The 17,197-nt window shown below is 43.7% G+C and overlaps 2 protein-coding genes and 1 long non-coding RNA gene across 9 annotated transcripts in view; 2 read left to right on the top strand and 1 right to left on the bottom strand.

Annotated features, from left to right (window-relative positions):
* Positions 1-8,722, top strand: part of palld (palladin, cytoskeletal associated protein) — a 95,514-nt gene extending 86,792 nt beyond the window's left edge. For all 7 annotated transcript variants that reach the window (XM_042056319.1, XM_042056316.1, XM_042056317.1 and 4 more), the window contains 5 exons: positions 426-558; positions 2,800-3,007; positions 4,140-4,305; positions 5,528-5,661; positions 6,137-8,722. In XM_042056319.1, the coding sequence (XP_041912253.1) occupies positions 426-558; positions 2,800-3,007; positions 4,140-4,305; positions 5,528-5,661; positions 6,137-6,297 (802 nt within the window). In that variant the 3' untranslated portion in view covers positions 6,298-8,722. The remainder of the gene's footprint in view (positions 1-425; positions 559-2,799; positions 3,008-4,139; positions 4,306-5,527; positions 5,662-6,136) is intronic.
* Positions 8,723-9,778: 1,056 nt separating this feature from the next.
* cbr4 (carbonyl reductase 4) lies at positions 9,779-13,825 on the bottom strand. The gene is made up of 5 exons (XM_042057835.1): positions 13,681-13,825; positions 13,101-13,221; positions 12,829-12,962; positions 11,458-11,592; positions 9,779-11,118 (listed from the first exon to the last, which is right to left on the bottom strand). The coding sequence occupies exons 1-5, from the start codon at positions 13,823-13,825 to the stop codon at positions 10,928-10,930; spliced, it is 726 nt and encodes a 241-aa protein (XP_041913769.1). The 3' UTR covers positions 9,779-10,927.
* On the top strand, positions 13,766-16,830 carry LOC121678364. Its single transcript, XR_006021221.1, has 3 exons — positions 13,766-13,844; positions 14,715-15,074; positions 16,654-16,830. It is a non-coding gene; the product is annotated as an uncharacterized LOC121678364 (long non-coding RNA).
* The last annotated feature ends 367 nt before the right edge of the window (positions 16,831-17,197 follow it).

Genomic DNA, 17,197 nt, shown 5'->3' with positions numbered 1-17,197 from the left:
TGGGGGTATGTTTTGAAGCTCGAGGGAGTCTGGGATGATGTCATTGTTGTGATAGCGAACGAGAGGGGGAATGCAAGGAGGTCGTGATCCCTGTTGGAAGAGCCAATCAAGGACGATTACACAGCGAGGTGGAGACGGTGTCTGGGGCTGTTTATGGTCATGTTTCATTCCGGTTCTACCTGTCTAATGCTCTGCTGTCTGTCATGCCTTGCAGCCCCCCCCCCCCCCCCCCCACCCACCCACCCCCTGTCTGATGATGCAATATGGAGTAGTGGTAGACTGGGTGTACATATCAGTACACAAGTGTCTTATAATGGGCCTGACTGCCATGTAACGTAAAAAGAAAAATCGTCAACGAACCAATTAATTAATCTGTCTGTGTGTGAATGTGTGTCTCTCTCTCTCTCTCTCTGTCTGTCGGTCAGACCCAGGTCCAGGTCCAGAGACAGTGGGGATGAGAATGAGAACATCCAAGAGCGCCACTTCCGCCCACACTTCCTGCAGGCTCCCGGTGACCTAATCGTGCAGGAGGGAAGACTGTGCCGCATGGACTGCAAGGTGAGGATGAGGGGGAGCGCCTGAGCCTTCATCACGCTGACACTTACTCTACACACTCAAGGCCATGCCTGATTATTTGCATATTAGCAAGGTGCAAAGGGAAGGATGAAGAGGTTTGTGGTGACAGGGTGTGTGTGTGTGTGTGTGTGTGTGTGTGTGTGTGTGTGTGTGTGTGTGTGTGTGTGTGTGTGTGTGTGTGCGTGCGTGTGTGTGTGTGTATCTTTTGTGTGAGGTGATGGAGTTTAACCCAAGGGGTGATATCCCTCTGGGATCCAAATGATAGGTCTGTGTGTGTGTGTGTGTGTGTATGCATTCCATATGTGGTAGGAAATATCAGTGTGGAGGCTCCATGTTTCATCACTCGTCTGGTGATGGATGTTCCGCAGCGAAAGAGGAGAGGACGAGACTGAGTCCTTAGACAGACTCGCCTCATTTCCTGCACTTTATTTTCATCCACACTCTTTTTTCTCTTTCCATACCATTCTCTCTCTCTCTCTTTCTCTGCCTCCCTTCTGCTAATCTCTCAGCTCCACAGTTTCTGTTTTTAATCTTCACTCTTCTATCTCCAGCTTTCCTCCCATTTCATCTCATTTTCACCTCCCTCCTCTCTATCTCTCCCTTCAGAATTCCACCTCTCTTCTCTCCTCTCCTCTCTATCTCTCACTTCAGAATTCCCCCTCTCTCCTCTCCAGGCGTGTGTGTGTGTGTTGTGTCTGTGTTTTCTGTGTGTGCTCTCTCTCACCCCCCCTGGTCCTCTCTCTCAACCTCCCCTCGTTTGCTTCCCTCCCCCACCCTTCTTTCTGTGGTGCTTCTCTTTGCAGAACTGCCTTATCTTTTGCTGTCTTCTTCTCCTACCTCCTCTTCTCTCTCTCTCTCTCTCTCTCTCTCTCTCTCTCTATCCTTCTCTCCATTCCTCCGTCCTCACCATCCCACTGTTTTCTTTTCTCCCCGCCTCCATCTTGTTTGTGTTCAGTAGCTCCCTGTTGCTCCGCTATGTGACTGATGTGCACAAGGCCTGTGCAGTTCCATACTGGGATTCGCACGCTATAAAAAGGGACGGCGATCTGAAATAAACCGTCGCAGTCTCCAGTGGCAGACAGGCTCCTAATGTCAGACATATTTATAGAGGAGATTTATTTCCAAAAGCTTTAGAAGCGCTTCAAAATGTTCCCAACTTTTCCGAGCCAAAAAACAGCCCCCACCCCTCACCCCCCACCCCCCTTTGGCCCTTTGCTAGCGGAAGTGCATCAAACCTTAACCCCAGAGGCTCCAATCAAAGCAACACACACACACACACACACATACACACAAACAACTCGAAAGGACAAATTCCACAGTCTTATGGGAGTTAAGTACGCACATAGAAAGACATGACTTTTCCATTTGCACAGTTTTTTTCACAGTCAAACTCTTGATGCTGTGTTAAATCTACACACATTGAATTTCTCTGCATGTCTTGGTGCTACCTCACTAACAACCCACACAAACACTCACACGCAGGTGGTCTACAGAGAAAACACTCAAACACAGAAAAGCACTCTCCCTCACACACACACACACACACACACACACACGCACACACACATACACACACACACACACACAAACACACACAGGTGGTCTGTCACAGACACACCTGAGGGAGGAGTAGGTGTCAGGTTTCCCTGGAATGTGGCGGCCGCTGTAAATAGAATCAGGTCCTTTCACAGGCCACTGCTGTTCCCATGAGAAAGCACTCCAGTGGGGATTAATCAGCCGTACACAGGTGGGGGTGGGGCCGTTGTGGTGTGTGAGTGTGTGTTTGTGTGTGTGTTTGTATGTGTGGTGGTGTTTACCTGCCTCACACACACACACACACACACACCCTCTACACACACACACAAACAAACACCTGTAAGCAGACACCACCATGAAATCCTGATGGAGTAGACAAACATGGTGTTATTCATGTCTACAGGAGTGCTATTCAGAGGCCAGCAACCTTACAGCATGTAAACAAATGGTAGAAGATAGCGCTGCACATTTTATTGATAGGCTGTTTACATTGTCATTATCATACTGTTTACACTTACTCAGTGTGTGGTGTTAGAAGTAGCTCAATCCATTCCTGTTCCATAGCAGATCTGGCAGTTAAACTATTACCAACATTGTTACGTTAGGAACAAAACAGCCTCTGTGATGAAAGTTTCAGGGTATTGGGTGAAGGTGGTTGTAAGCAGGTCTCTCTGTTGCCCCCTGCAGGTCAGTGGACTGCCCACGCCCGACCTCATCTGGCAGCTGAATGGCCAGACCATCCGCCCAGACTCCGCCCACAAGATGCTGGTGAGGGAGAATGGTGTTCACTCATTGGTCATCGAGCCTGTCACTAGCCGAGATGCTGGCATCTACACTTGCATCGCCAGCAACCGTGCTGGGCAGAACTCCTTTAACCTGGAGCTTATTGTTGCAGGTACATGACACACACACACACCACACAAACAATCTCAAACACACCCATCTTTATCTTAATACACTAATGCAGTCATTCAGTTATGAATGCACACCCTTGAATTTCTGGGCTAGTTGCACAATAGCAATTAAAGGAACACGCCAACTTTTTGGAAAATTAGCTTATTTGCTGCCTCCCCCAGAGTTCGATAAGATGATGCATACCCTTCTCATCTCTGTGTGTGCAGTAAGTCAGTCTAAAGGGGAGTGTACCTATGTTCCCCGGGTCCTATGTTCCCTGCTTTGTATGGGACCGGGGAACATAGGACCCTTTTTTAAAACCCTAACCATAACCCTAACCCTAACCCCGAGCGGGGAACACAGGACTCGGAGAACATAGGGATGAAGCACCCACCGTTAGCCTAGCTTAGCATAGCTCATTAAGGTCAGCAGAACCAACTAGCATATCTCACAAAAGTGACTCCAACATTGTCCTATTTACATGTTGTGACTAGTATAATTACAATGTGAAAAAATGTCAATGTAACATGAAACACAGCAATTTTCTAAGCATATACATGCTTGGAACTACATTCTCATTCAGGCCAAGCATTGCTACTTGGGATTTTCAGAAGCAACACCGAAACTTTTCAGGTGCTGTGTGCAAATCACTCCAGCCAAGTAGGAGTGCTTTGCCTGAATGAGAAGTATGTACAGTATATTAGAAAATCGCTGTGTTCCTCTCACAAAAAGTGTTTTTATCATTTAGCAGAGGGGCTGAAAATCAAATCAATTGTACTTATACTGATTGTAATTATACTAACGAGGCATATAACGATGTGATGACACTAGGACTTTCAGCCAGTTGTAAAAATGCAAATGTATACAAATACTGTAGAGTGAAGTCATGTAAGTGACTGTGGTAAGCCTTCTCTTTCTCTCTATTGTATTTTAGTATATTTAGTATATTCTTTATCTTCTACTGTCCTTATTGCTTAGTTGTGTTTTTTATATTATATACTTTTAATTACTTTTTTCTGCTGTTAGTGAATGTGTGTGTGATGTCTGTATGCTACTGAGACCTTGAATTTCCCCTGGGGATCAATAAAGTATCTATCTATCTATCTATCTATCTATCTATCTATCTCTTTCAGCCAAAGAGATGCACAAGGCCCCCACCTTCATTGAGAAGCTGCAGAACACGGGTGTGGCCGAGGGTTACCCAGTGCGCCTGGAATGTCGTGTGTCCGGGGTGCCCTTCCCACAGATCTTTTGGAAGAGGGAGAATGAATCGCTTACCCACAACACAGACAGAATAAGGTATGCCACACACACACACACACACACACACACACACAGGGAGAAAAAGAGAGAGAGAGAGAGAGAGAGAGAGAGAGAGTTCAGAATGCACAGTTGAAGGTTTGTGATTAACTGTGGTCAGATGAATCTATGTGTTTCCATTCCATTTCTGAACAAGTCTTGGCTTTGCCATGTGGGGCATCGCTGCCTCATGACATTTCAGCTGCATGAAAATCCTCAAATGCCCCAAAAATGTTCTAAATTGGTATGGCAGTTTCAGCCAAACACAACACGAGGCAAACGCGGGCGCAGCTTGTCGTCATGTTCCCCTCTGATCCATGTACTTCAGCCTGCACCGTCAGCAGGATCCATCAGTCCTCTGCACTGCTGAGCATGCATAGTGAATCTCTCAGTGATAGAGCATCAACAAAGCTAGGCCCTATGGTTGTTGCTACGCCATATATGGTACAGTAATAGAAGCCGGGGTCGACCGCTTGTCTAAACTGCTACCACATGTCTAAACAAACAGTAATTAAACCCCCCTTCTCATAAAGAAAGCATACATAAATACGGACCACAGCGGCACCCCGACTCCGACGCCACTGGCTACTGTCTCCTGTGCATCAGAGGGGAAGGGCTCCCTACCAATTTGCTTCAAAAGGATTTCTCTCCCCAGCGCTGGCTTAATAGAATGCCTCTCTCTCTGTGCCTTTGATGTCAAATTCAGGGTGGAGCAGTGCATGGCCAACATCAAGATAACATGAAACATGGTTATCATGTGTCTGTCTCAGATGGGTCTACACAGTCTAATGTCAGTAAGGTTTCAACAGGGTTCTAGGGCCAAGACACATCCAAGAAAAAATTCTGTCAGTCTTGGGCAGGACTGACTTCTCACAAAGTGCCTCTCGTTGTCAAAGTAGTGGAGGTACTGCCAAAGAAATCAAATGTTGTTAGTCTTCTACCTACCCAAGGCTTCTAAACCCAAATAAAGCCTTTATTGCCATTTTTATGCGGCTAGTTGTTTCTGGCTATCTAAGCACCATTTTGAGCTCCGTTACAGTAAGCAATAGCTGACTTTAAAGCCAGGAATGTGATTGATTCCGACTTCAGTGGTGTAAAATAACTAAACAGCTCTTTAGTTCTTCAACTCCTTTGCCAATCTCAGTGACTGATGTAATCTGTGAAGAATGCAGCTCTCTGACACGTCAAGCTAATCAGTTCTTTGTAAACTCCTTTTCCCCAGCATGCACCAGGACAACTTTGGCTACCTGTGTATGATCATTCAGCCAGCCTTGAAGGAGGATGCCGGCTGGTACACAGTCTCAGCCAAGAATGAAGCAGGCATCGTCTCCAGCACAGCACGACTTGATATCCACTGTAAGTATTGGGATTGTGTGTGTATGTGTGTCAATATACTACAAGCGTGAAAAACAATTCATTATATACATTCTGTCTGAAGTTCACAAAAAGTTTATGTGCTACATGCTTGTTAAATCGATTGTTCTGTTGCAATTCCCATCTGCACCCCAGTTTATACATTGTGGTTAACATCTGGTATTGCTTACTGTCAATGTATAATGTGCTCATAAAAGTTTTTTTTTTTTAATGCTTACGCAACTACAGTGTGCACCTGTTTGCGGAACGTTTACCATACAAATCTATCCCTTTGTTAATTTTTCTCAACAAGAACATACGTTTCAGTCACTATGAAATGGAGGAACAGATTCTCTCTTTGGTTTATGTCAGTCACTGTTGCGGAACAGCATTTTTAATGTTTGGTTCTACAGCATGACCTCTTCTACCTTGGAGAACAAGAACTCATTTCATGTTCTTTTTCCTGTTGTTCCTCCAGCCCAGTGGCAGCAGACCCAAACCCCAAAACTCAAGAAGGTGCGTCCATCCACCAGTCGCTACGCAGCGCTCACAGAGAGAGGGCTGGACGTAAAGGCCGCCTTCTTCCCCGACTCCAGCCCTCTGCCGCCAGGCGGCCTGGTGGAGAGCGAAGACCTGTAGGGTGGGGCGGCGGAAGCGTTTGCTTACCAGACCATGTGACCTTTTGACCTTTTTACTGCAGCACCACCGTCCACAACTCTCTTCCCCCCCTTCACCTACACCCCCCCTCCACACACACACACACACACACACACAGACACACAACCATAAAAAAATCACCCCAATGAAAAAAAAAACTATTCATTCTCCAAAGATGTTTAAGGGTGAATGACTGATCTGAAATGCTGATTCTCAGTCCAAAGGATGGGTAAGCGAAAGTCGTTGAAGAAGCTGTGGATGGAAAATGGCCGACAAGCACTGCCAGGCAATGAGGTTCCTTTCAGTCATAGTGGCAGTGCTTTATGACATATGACATCTGTAGCTCTGTCCCAGCAGTGCCTTAATTGCCAATCTTTTATTATTGTTTGATATTAGGCCTGGTGACTTTTTGTTTCTTCCGGGGGGAAGAGGTGCCGTGAGTGCAAAAGTGAGGTCATATCCTGCCTCTGCAATGACTGTTTTTGATTGGTCTAGGCCAAGGAATGCTGAAAGATGGCACTCATACATACACACACATACACTGCCAATAATAAACTCACACACACCCTTACACACTTTATCTGTTCAGATAATGGTCTGAAACTCAAAAAAGCAAGATTGGGTCTTAGCACAAGTGCCTGAGAGACTTTGTATACTCTTACTGCAGGAAGATGGGATCCAGTCAAAAAACATATTTCATTTGGAATATCAAAGTAGCATCTAGTTCTGCATGTTACCATGGTGCCATTTTAAATACTCTGTATGTATTTACTCAATGTCGTAGTTTTGATGTATTTATGAAGAGGTGGTGGTGGCAAGTTGGGTTTGGGGCTGGATAGTTCGGGAGAGCAGTCCCTCCTGGAAAACAAAGGTGAAAATTGTGGATGATTTAGAGGGAATTTGGTAAAGAGACAAAGGCAAACAGGAATAGCCACGGGAACATCCACAGGTAGAAGATGCGAGGGGCAATGTCCAGGAGCGGTCTCCAGACAAAATGGGAGGAGAGACCCATTACACACAAGCTTTTTTCATATACCTGCCACAGCATAGCCTGGGGTGTGGTAGCAGCACATTACAATTGGTCACTGTAGCCTGAGTATAGATTAGCGTTAGGGGTTAGCATACCACCATGGGTATCAAAAGCATTGTTTGGTTATGTACTTAGCACGGTAACATAGATGTTGCACAAGGCCGGGCCTTACCTAGTTTATTTTCTCTTCCTTTTACTTTTTTTCTGGGTCGGAAGACCTTGAATCAAATAAAACTGACATGTAATTTTAATCATATGTCACAGATCTAAAGGAATGTTGGATGACGGTGCTAACATTTAAAGGCACTGTGTAACTATGGAAACTGGAGTGATTGACAGACAGTGGAAGTTGTTGGTGTATAGCAGTGCTGAGAGTTAGAAAACTGGTTTGGAATAGGTTGAATTGAGTCTGAAAATTAAACCTGGATCCTCTGCTTACACAGGATAGGGTGAATGGTGAATGAAAAGACACGAATGTAGTTTAGCCACTTCAATGACACTTAGTGAAGGCAAAGAGAGAAATGGTGCTGATTGCTTTGATGATGAAGATGATTATGATGATGATGATGGGGATCCCGATGAAGACAATGGCAATGGTGGGGTTGGGGTACCAGTGAGACAGAGGGGATCAGATGAACTGAAAATGAGTATGGGAATGATGATGGAACGAATCATGTGGTAATGAAGAATAGTTCACTTTTTCCAAATCTTATACATATACTCAAAACATGACCGTGGCAGACATGTATTCATGCTCAACAAATAATAAAAATTATTTTTGTATGAGTTAAAAAATATATATATATGTGATTATGCGCAGTTGCTACCTTCTCCTACCTTTGTAGATACACTTTGTAGAGACATGACAATAATCCTTTTCAAACTGGTAAAAACATGCCTGGTCTATATTTAAATCTATATTAAATCTAATACAAACTATGTACTGCATACCAGGTCACTGAGGCCTATGTCTATTATTTATATATCAGTGCATATTCAATTCTGGGGTACTCTTTTTAGAATTCACTGAATTTTATAAGAGTCATTTTATAGAGGCAGTTAGGATAGCAGATGAGCTGATAAGACTCACAACTTTCAAGTCTAAATCTCTGTATCGAGCATTTAAGCATTAAACATTTGATTATGGTGATACTTTCACATTATATTTGAAAAGATATTTTGTGCCTTGTTTCTCACACACAGCACATCTTGCATTTGCTGTGGGTCACTATGCACCAGCCTTGGGTACTCTTACTCTTGACATACTTTTCTCCATGTTTTTTTTTTTTCCAAGCCAGTCTGTGCCTGTATATGGATTGTTCTCCTGATACTATTTTTGTGTATGAATGATAACATAAATAAAAGTCTCTGGAAGAACGCTCCGCTCAAGTGGGATCTTTTAAAAGACAATCCTTGGCAAACAGGTCCTAATATACTCCAACCAGCCATTATACAAGTCCCTGCTGGTTAGCGGTTAGCTGTCTAATTGGACCACCTTGTACGTAGCCTTCCCTTACAGAAGCACTGCTGATGTTTTTTCCCTCCCATTTGATTGTAATTCTGTTATGTGTGGGTCAAAATACAGGCACTGTTATTTGACAAATTAATAAGATAAGGTGTGTTCAGTGTTACTGTAATAAGACCATGTTACAACATCATGTATGTACATTATGTGCAACAGTGGTATGCATTGAGTGTGTGTGTCTGTGTTTAAGGGGAGTGGTGAGAGTATGCTTGTGTATACATACTGTGTGTCTGACTTGTGTGTGAATGTTTATCTACATGCGGGTCGTGTGTGTGTGTGTGTGTGATCAGAGGCAGAATAACAGATGAGATCACGACGTTTGAGGGCCCCTTAGCCCCTTGCACGTGACGCCACCCACCCCCGACCTCATCCATCCCCAACCACGAGTCTCCAGTCGAAATCAGAGCCCCGAAAAAACACTCCCCTGGCAGCCTAAAAATAACCTGCACCCCGTCACTAATCCCCCACAGCTGGAGCCAGCAGAGCCCCTGACCATGGCTCAGTGGGGAGGTGGGGGTCGGGTGGAGTGGGGTTGGGGGCAATGAGGGGCATTCCGGGGGACAAAGATGAAACATGATAGCAAGGGACTGGGTTCCCCTTAGTCATGGCAGGGATAAGAACCAGATCGAGGCCCTGACACGCAATTTCCAAGATTGCGAAACAGTTGGAGTGGGCCCCAAACAGTCTAGAGTTCAAGTGTTAAGTATGAATCTACACAAATCTTTATGAAACACTTCTCAGTATCCTGCTGGTAATTAAAACCATTTTAACCAAGGACTCAGAAAATGCTTTGTGGCAAGATCTTCGTTAAGCAATAAGATTACAAAGCAGTTTGTCATTCCGTATGACATCTGCTGCTGCGTACACAACATACATCTACATGTAATTACACAATTGAAAGGAAGCCGTTCAAGTGAAACGTTTACTTATTAATTCCGTCCATTGCTGACATTTAAGGCCTTTGTTTTGTGTCAGTTGGATTAGCAGAAGACAGATTGAGACAGAAGAATACAGAGAAACAATGACCACAACAATGCTTTTTTTTTTGCTTAACAGGAATAATTATAGTGTAGAAAATGTGCTGTAATTCTTTTACGACTGACAACAAATCTCTACACAGACTCTCACCACATCTTAGGTGGCAGTGGAACGGAGAAGCTTGGCTTTAATCATGTGTTGGGAAACTAAGCTTCAGTAGACAGACCAAAGAGGCGAATCTCATTTTTAAAACTTTCTATATGCTTGTGGGCTGTCTGCCCAGAAACAAAGCTTAATCCTTCTCCTGCAGCTTAAAAATACATGGCCAACAAGTTCAAACCTCCACTCACAGACATTGTCCATGCATCATTTTTCCAAGGGGACAAACACCATTCAACCAACATGGTGCACATATACAATGCTAACAGTTGACGTAACAGGCCACGTCCGGCCTTGGCTGCGCTAACAGTGTGCATGTGTTTTTTCTCTGAGTCGGGTTGATCTGCTCCATTAAATGGAACTGAAGAAATGCTCAAACCCAGAGGTGCGTCCAAATTAGGAAACAAAAGGCAAATGTTCACACGTTCAAACAGGTTTTGTTTATCTTGAGCTCACAGCAAACATATTTGCAAACACACACAAATGGTCTCAGGATAGGGTTCAGCATTCATGTATGTTCGCTGAGAACTAAGGGTTAGCCATTTGAATCAAACAATTTAGCATGTTTGCACCAACAGCATTCACAGTTTTAGGTTCAAAGAAAACCAGTTCACTTTGAACGTCCGCTGCCATTCGCCAAATTTGGACGCACCTCAGACATTGTGGTACATCCAGAAGGAACCCCATACTGCCTTCTGCCAGACAGACAGGCAGTCCATCAGAGATGTAGAAGTCTGGCTTCAGAGAGTAAAAATCCTGCCATGTATTGGTTCTGCCTGTGCACTTAACACATAATGTGATTTCACTAATTAGCTGATCTTCCAGCTTAATAATTAGAATCAGCTCTTTAAGTGAATGGTTGGAGCCAAATTGTGGCAGGACTTTTACTTTCTGAAGCCGGACCTTTACACCTCTGACCTCTACATGGCCAGCTGCAGGCCGCCATCCACCAGCAGCACCTGGCCCGTGATGTAGGGCGACTCCAGCAGAAAGAGCACCGCCTTGGCCACCTCCTCTGGCTCCCCGAAGCGGCCCAGGGGGATCCTCGTCTGCGCCCCGCCGCCCCCCACCTCCTCCTGCAGCCCGGCGGTCATGTCTGTGCGGATGAACCCTGGTGGAGGTCAAAGGGGAAGGCTGGTTGGGTTGGTTTCACTTTTTTAGCTCCATGGATGAGAGGATAGGTTAAGGGGGCAAGTTGTGTAAATCTAAGATGAAATTCATCATGAAGTTCATCATCCCTGCAGAGGTAACACTTGGCATGTAATTTGTCTCAATATTGGGGGAGTCGTCCTCCTTAATCTACGCTGTGTGGAGGAGTGTGCCTGTATGGACTGGAGAGCAGCCCATAATACTTCACATTACTGCCGTCACAAAGCAGAGGGGAAAAGACAGGAGACATGGAGCGAGGGAAAGGAGGGTGGGCAAATTACAGGAGAGGGACAAGAGGTACCTGGAGCGACGAGATTGACTCGGACATTCCTGGACGCGACCTCTTTGGCCAGGGAGCGTGTGAACCCCTCCAGCCCGGCTTTGCTGGCGCTGTATGCACACTGACCCGCGTTGCCTTTCAGACCCACCACGGAACCTGCCGGAACATTTTAACAATAATCAGACAATCTGTCAGAACATATAATTACGTGACACAAGGTCACACAGAAAAGGGAGAGGACATTGTGACCGAAGCTGAAATACCTCATTATTAACATTGCTAGTTGTGAAGGTTGACTATGGTAATCCTGAGAGTAGTGGGCCTACCCACCACTTTCCCAAAAGATTAGTTACAAATTGGCACTAAAACTGTGACACATTAAAGTTCAGTTAGTTTAAAGCCATATTTACGACATTAGAGAAACATTACAGAAGTCTCAAAAATAAAACAAATAATCAGATACTCAGCAACTTTTCCATTGTGAAATGTGATTCTGACAACCACACATTGAGTGTCACACTTTTCAATTTACAAACAGTATACATTAATATGATACATTAATGACCATCATGCCATCAAAGAAAATTATATAACAGCCTATGGACAAAAGGTACCATCACAGTGCATCACATACAGTACACCAAGGCCACCTAGTGGCCATTGTATGCTAGTACACTGTCTGCCAGTCTAGTGGTGTTGACCAAAAATACTATTGTGCTGTGCTTTTCTTCATCATAAACATCAGCTTAAGACCCCACAAACAGAACTATGGCCGACATAAGAACAGGAAAGGGTGCAGTAGGGTGCTTTGTTTCTATGTGGCATTTTAGTTTTGATGGTTTCATGCTCTCATGTGCCAGCAATTCACTGCACAACACACACTGGTGTTTCTGTTCCTTTTTGTCCTCAAAGTAAGTGAATCCATACTTCAAATATTCAGGGTCGTTTTGCCATATTTACAGCTAAAATGATGTCTAACATCACCTGCCACATAAACATGGTCTATGATGTCCATGGCAATGACTGGCATACAAATAAAGTCTATAAAAATAAAAGGCCTACATTAGATCTGATAGGGTAGCATTTTAAATGGGCGATTCTTTTATTTATTTATTTTTTAACCGCAAGCTCCGCAACCCACCCAGAACGGTTCCACGCCCCACTTTTAGGTCCCGACCCACCAGTTATGAAAAACTGAAGGACACATAAATCTTTGTAACCAAACATGAAATAATAGCTCACTGCTGAAGACCAATATACGAGACAAATGAAAACAGAAACTGGAAAGAAGGATGACAGCCAAGGACGGTTTTAGTCCACTGAACGAACATGCTGGTTGTATGGTTGTATAGTGTATAATTGTATATAATATAGTTGAGTATAGAATGGTACCTATGTTGACGATGGCCCCGCCTTTGCCCAGCATGCTCCTCAGCGCTGCCCTGCAGGTGAGCATGGAGCCCAGCAGGTTAGTGTGAAGCACAGACACTATGTCATCTGGACGTGTCCTCAGTAGCAGCCCATCCCTTCAACACACACACACACACACACAGAGTGAGAGACAGTCTTTGCTGTGTATACAGACAGACACAGGATACTGTATTTAATTAATGCATATTAAATACATTTGTTAATTAGCTTTGGACTGTGCTTTGCTTTCACACCTGTTGATGCCCGCTGCGTTGACCAAGTATCCCACAGTGCCATAGTTTTTCTGGATGGCTTCAAATGTCTTCTGCACTTCCTGCTCCTTGGAGACATCGCAACTGAGAGCCACATGCTCTGCTACAGAGAAAAATCACAAACCACACTGATATGAAGAATCACCTGAAACCACTTCAGCTAAAGAGGGACTAAAGAGATACTTTGGCATGGTATACTGGTCCCTTGGACAAATTCTCCTTAGAGTGCTTCATTCATCTAATCAACGGCCTTAGGTGGTTGTGGTCTGTTTGCAAAATCAAATGTACTCCATTAAAGCTGGCACGAAATCTCGCCACGCGACTAATCAAATTGCCCAGTTCAGTTAATTTAGGTCCTTGGGCAGGTCACTCCAATAATGCTATACTCTACATCCTTACTACAATACCTCAACAGGAGTATGTTTTCATGAGATATGTCTGTGCAAATAATCCAAATAACACTTAAACTGTGTAGTTTACAAGATTGGGATTCGGCCTAATTATAGATTTTCCCAGGCCGGTGTCTCTGTGTTGCTTGTGGATACAGGCTCAATAAGCTTACCTCCAGGCAGAGCTACTGCTGTGGCCTGGGCTGCCTCCTGATTTCTGGATATCACCACAACCCTTTGCCCTCTCTGAGCTAACAGCCCGGCCACCGCACGGCCAATGCCCCGGGAGCCGCCAAACACCACACTCAGTCTGGACATGGGTGCTAAAGAATGACAGGTAACGTTAGCAAATTGAAGGCTTTCATGTTGGAATTGTGGCCAGACCATGCACCAAACACTCTTCTTCCAAAAAAAAAAACAGTTTCGACACACCCAGGTAACGTTAGCAGCATATCTGCACCACATGACAAGCGTAAAACAAAGCAGTTTGATCGTTTTGGTTCAGACTGAAAAGAAAACTTGTGAGACTGTGGTGGTCAGATATTAGACTATCGATATAACGTTAGGCTCTACCGGACATAAAAACTGACAGTGAATTGAAGAAAAGGAGTGGGATTTTGTGCTAACATCTTTTACCAATATGTAATTAAGCTAACGTTAATTTAACGCTAGATCTGCATTACGTTAGCTTGGACCAGCTCGCTCTCAAACCATGTGAAATACCATTGTTGGCGCGCAGCTAGAAATGAACAACAGGTTATCCAAAGTACACTGATATTACGTTAACCTCAAAGGTTCTCTCATCAAAATGTCCTCATGTTATTGCCCTTAGATAGTCCTCTTAAAAGTTGACAGCCATTCACCCTAAACGAAAGCCAGTGGGCGCAGCCATATTTTTTAAATTTGACCCTCTGACGTTGCCCCTGTAGATACACCAGATGGCGCCACAACATATAAAAATGGTTTGTTACTATTCTCAGTCTGGTTGCACTGGGTTCAACCAGAGCCGTATAGGACTCTGGGTTCAACATTCTTTGAGGGCACTAGTTGAATACTCTTTGTTTAACAATATACGTTTTTCAAATGAATCCCACCCATAACAACATAATCTAATCATTGGATCGATCAACTAAGAAATGACAACTGTCCTTCAGTCTCTTTAAATGCAAAGCACTTGTTCATTCTTTTGTATTTCCTATTCTTCTAGAACTGTGTCTCAATCCCTGAAGTTTCAGCATGCCGAGTAGTGAAGATGTTGGGTGGATCACTAACTGTTACCAGTCCGGCACATCTTCAGTTGTATAGCCTACCTTCATTAGGTGTTTGGCCTTTTATCACAAGACACTCTCCTTCAAGGCAGGCACATCTGATCAGACCTGGAAGTGTGTCTCATGGTTAGCCGGTCACCTTGGAGCCCAGACTTGATCTCTGTGTTTCAGTTATAGCCAGTGACTGCTTCTTTCTGCGGCGTTGGCAAGGGCTTTATTGGAATGTTTTATTGGAACAACCACAAGATGGACATTGGTCATTGGACACTGGAAATATAGTCATCTGTAGGCCTGAACAGGTAAACATGAACATGGACCATCCCTTTAAGGATGTGTGACAAAGCATGGTTACATTAAGGTATCCTATCCTCTTCTGTCCTATAGCTGTATGCCGGTGGCTTGAAAGGCACAAAAGTAATAGGACTGACAGAAGCAGGCAGCTGGCATGCTTTTCTTCTGCACAATAGCCTGGGCTTGATAAATACTGCTTTGCCGGAGGACCTCCAGTGCGCAATAGTGCATATCTGGGCTAATGACACAAACCAGAGAGCAGGCATAATAACTCTGAGATAGGCCTACTCACAACAACAACAAAAAGTCAGTCAGTTGAACTAAATGATAACGAGCACCTCTCTCAGCAGTTGGCACGTGGCAACATCAAAGAGCCCCATAGAAATCAAATGAGAACACAGACCCATGCATAGCTTATTTTTGGAACACGTTGAAGAGCTTTCTCAGGAAATCGTGCTTTAGGCAAACTTTTATTGAGCAATTCACAAGTCACAATGTCAGTCAGCATGAACCAGAGAGAGAGAGAGAGAGAGAGACCGAGGAAAGCGCAATTCTGATCGTTCTGACTATCACATTTGAATGGACATAAAAACAAGTAGAGTGGGTGCTAGAAAGCAGTTTTTAAATTGTGATTGAGCCATAAGCGTTGGTGCATGGTAGTGAGAGATGTGGAGCAGGGCTTTTTGTCACTTTTCGCTCCTCATTTACATTTCTGTGAAATGCAGTATCATGGGCTTGGGCCTCACAGTGTTATTGACTATACACTTATACACATATGTTTATATTTATTTCTTAGTAGATTACTCAAAGTGAAAATACTGATTATTAATAGAACTAAATAAATGAAATTAACAGAATAGTGTCAATAACCATAAACATAAATATATATGAAGAAATATGGCTTTTCAGATGCAAAAATCTATTTTTTGATGAATTTACAGAAATATACAGTAGCCTATTTTTTAAAAAGATAGATAGATAGAAATTACCTGGAATTGGCAATAAAACATAATATGCAAATTTGCATCTGAACTCTTCATATATTACATGTAATAGCCTACATTTAGCTTAGGCTTCATATATTTTCCACCCACACACACACACACACACATAGTCTAAATTAGTATCCGCTGTCCCTCACTCAAATTGCATTGAAATGACATGTCAGTCTTATTTCAGGTCCAGGCTAAGGAGAGGACACGTGCAAATGAACGCTTGAAATACATTTTTGTGAGAAATTCTGGCTAATGACATTTATTTAGTGTGCCCGGGTGTGACTGAGCTGATCCCCTGATTTGTATTCTTCCCTGTACCTTGAACATCAGGAGGTAATTTTTTTCTTTCACACTCCTTTGAGCTAACGACACCATGCCAACGCGAGCAACCAAGCTCATATACCAACACTGCTTCTCTAATACACACACACACACACACACACACACACTATCTCTCTCCCTCTCTCTTTCAGCTGTGAATGAATACTACTACATGCATTTGAGAGTACACTGGGGCTATCCATACCCTCACTCTTCATTCATACTGTATATTCTTTGCCATCTCATACTCTTTCATCTACTTTTTCTGTAGAGCTATTATGAGGCTGGAGATGAACTGAAGGCCTGGGGGAACAGAATGAGAGAAATGAGTGGAGGAAGGTGAAGAGACGGAGACATATGAAGGGTGAAGGAGAGGACGGGACATTTCAGTATAAATAAAACATGCTCCTCGGTGTGTGTGTGTGTGTGTGTGTGAAGTGTACCTAGTATCCATTTGCAGTTGGAAGTAGCAAATGGGGGGATAGTGGAACCTGGGACTGGACAGGCTGAAGTTGAGAGATACTGGTCCTTTTTAATAGCTCTGCTGGACTGCTTTAAGTATCTTTGAGTGTATCTTACAGTAAGTTAGTACTTAATTCTAATCCTGTCTGTCTTTTTCAGGTCATAATTTAAGTGGAGTCCTCTCAAAACTGGATTATGGACCCCTATGAATCTCTAACAGGCATCACTTTAAAGATTGTGATACATCTAGTTAAAATAAAACTTCATGCACACCATGAAACTGCAGGTTTTCAGACTACAGCTACTACAGACTACTATAATATTTGCAGTGACCGCTCTTATTGATTTTGGAT

Source organism: Alosa sapidissima, chromosome 12 (assembly GCF_018492685.1).
Source record: "Alosa sapidissima isolate fAloSap1 chromosome 12, fAloSap1.pri, whole genome shotgun sequence".
NCBI lineage: Eukaryota > Metazoa > Chordata > Actinopteri > Clupeiformes > Clupeidae > Alosa > Alosa sapidissima.
The sequence above is the reverse complement of the archived record's forward strand: the minus strand, read 5'-3'. Positions and strand labels throughout refer to the sequence as shown.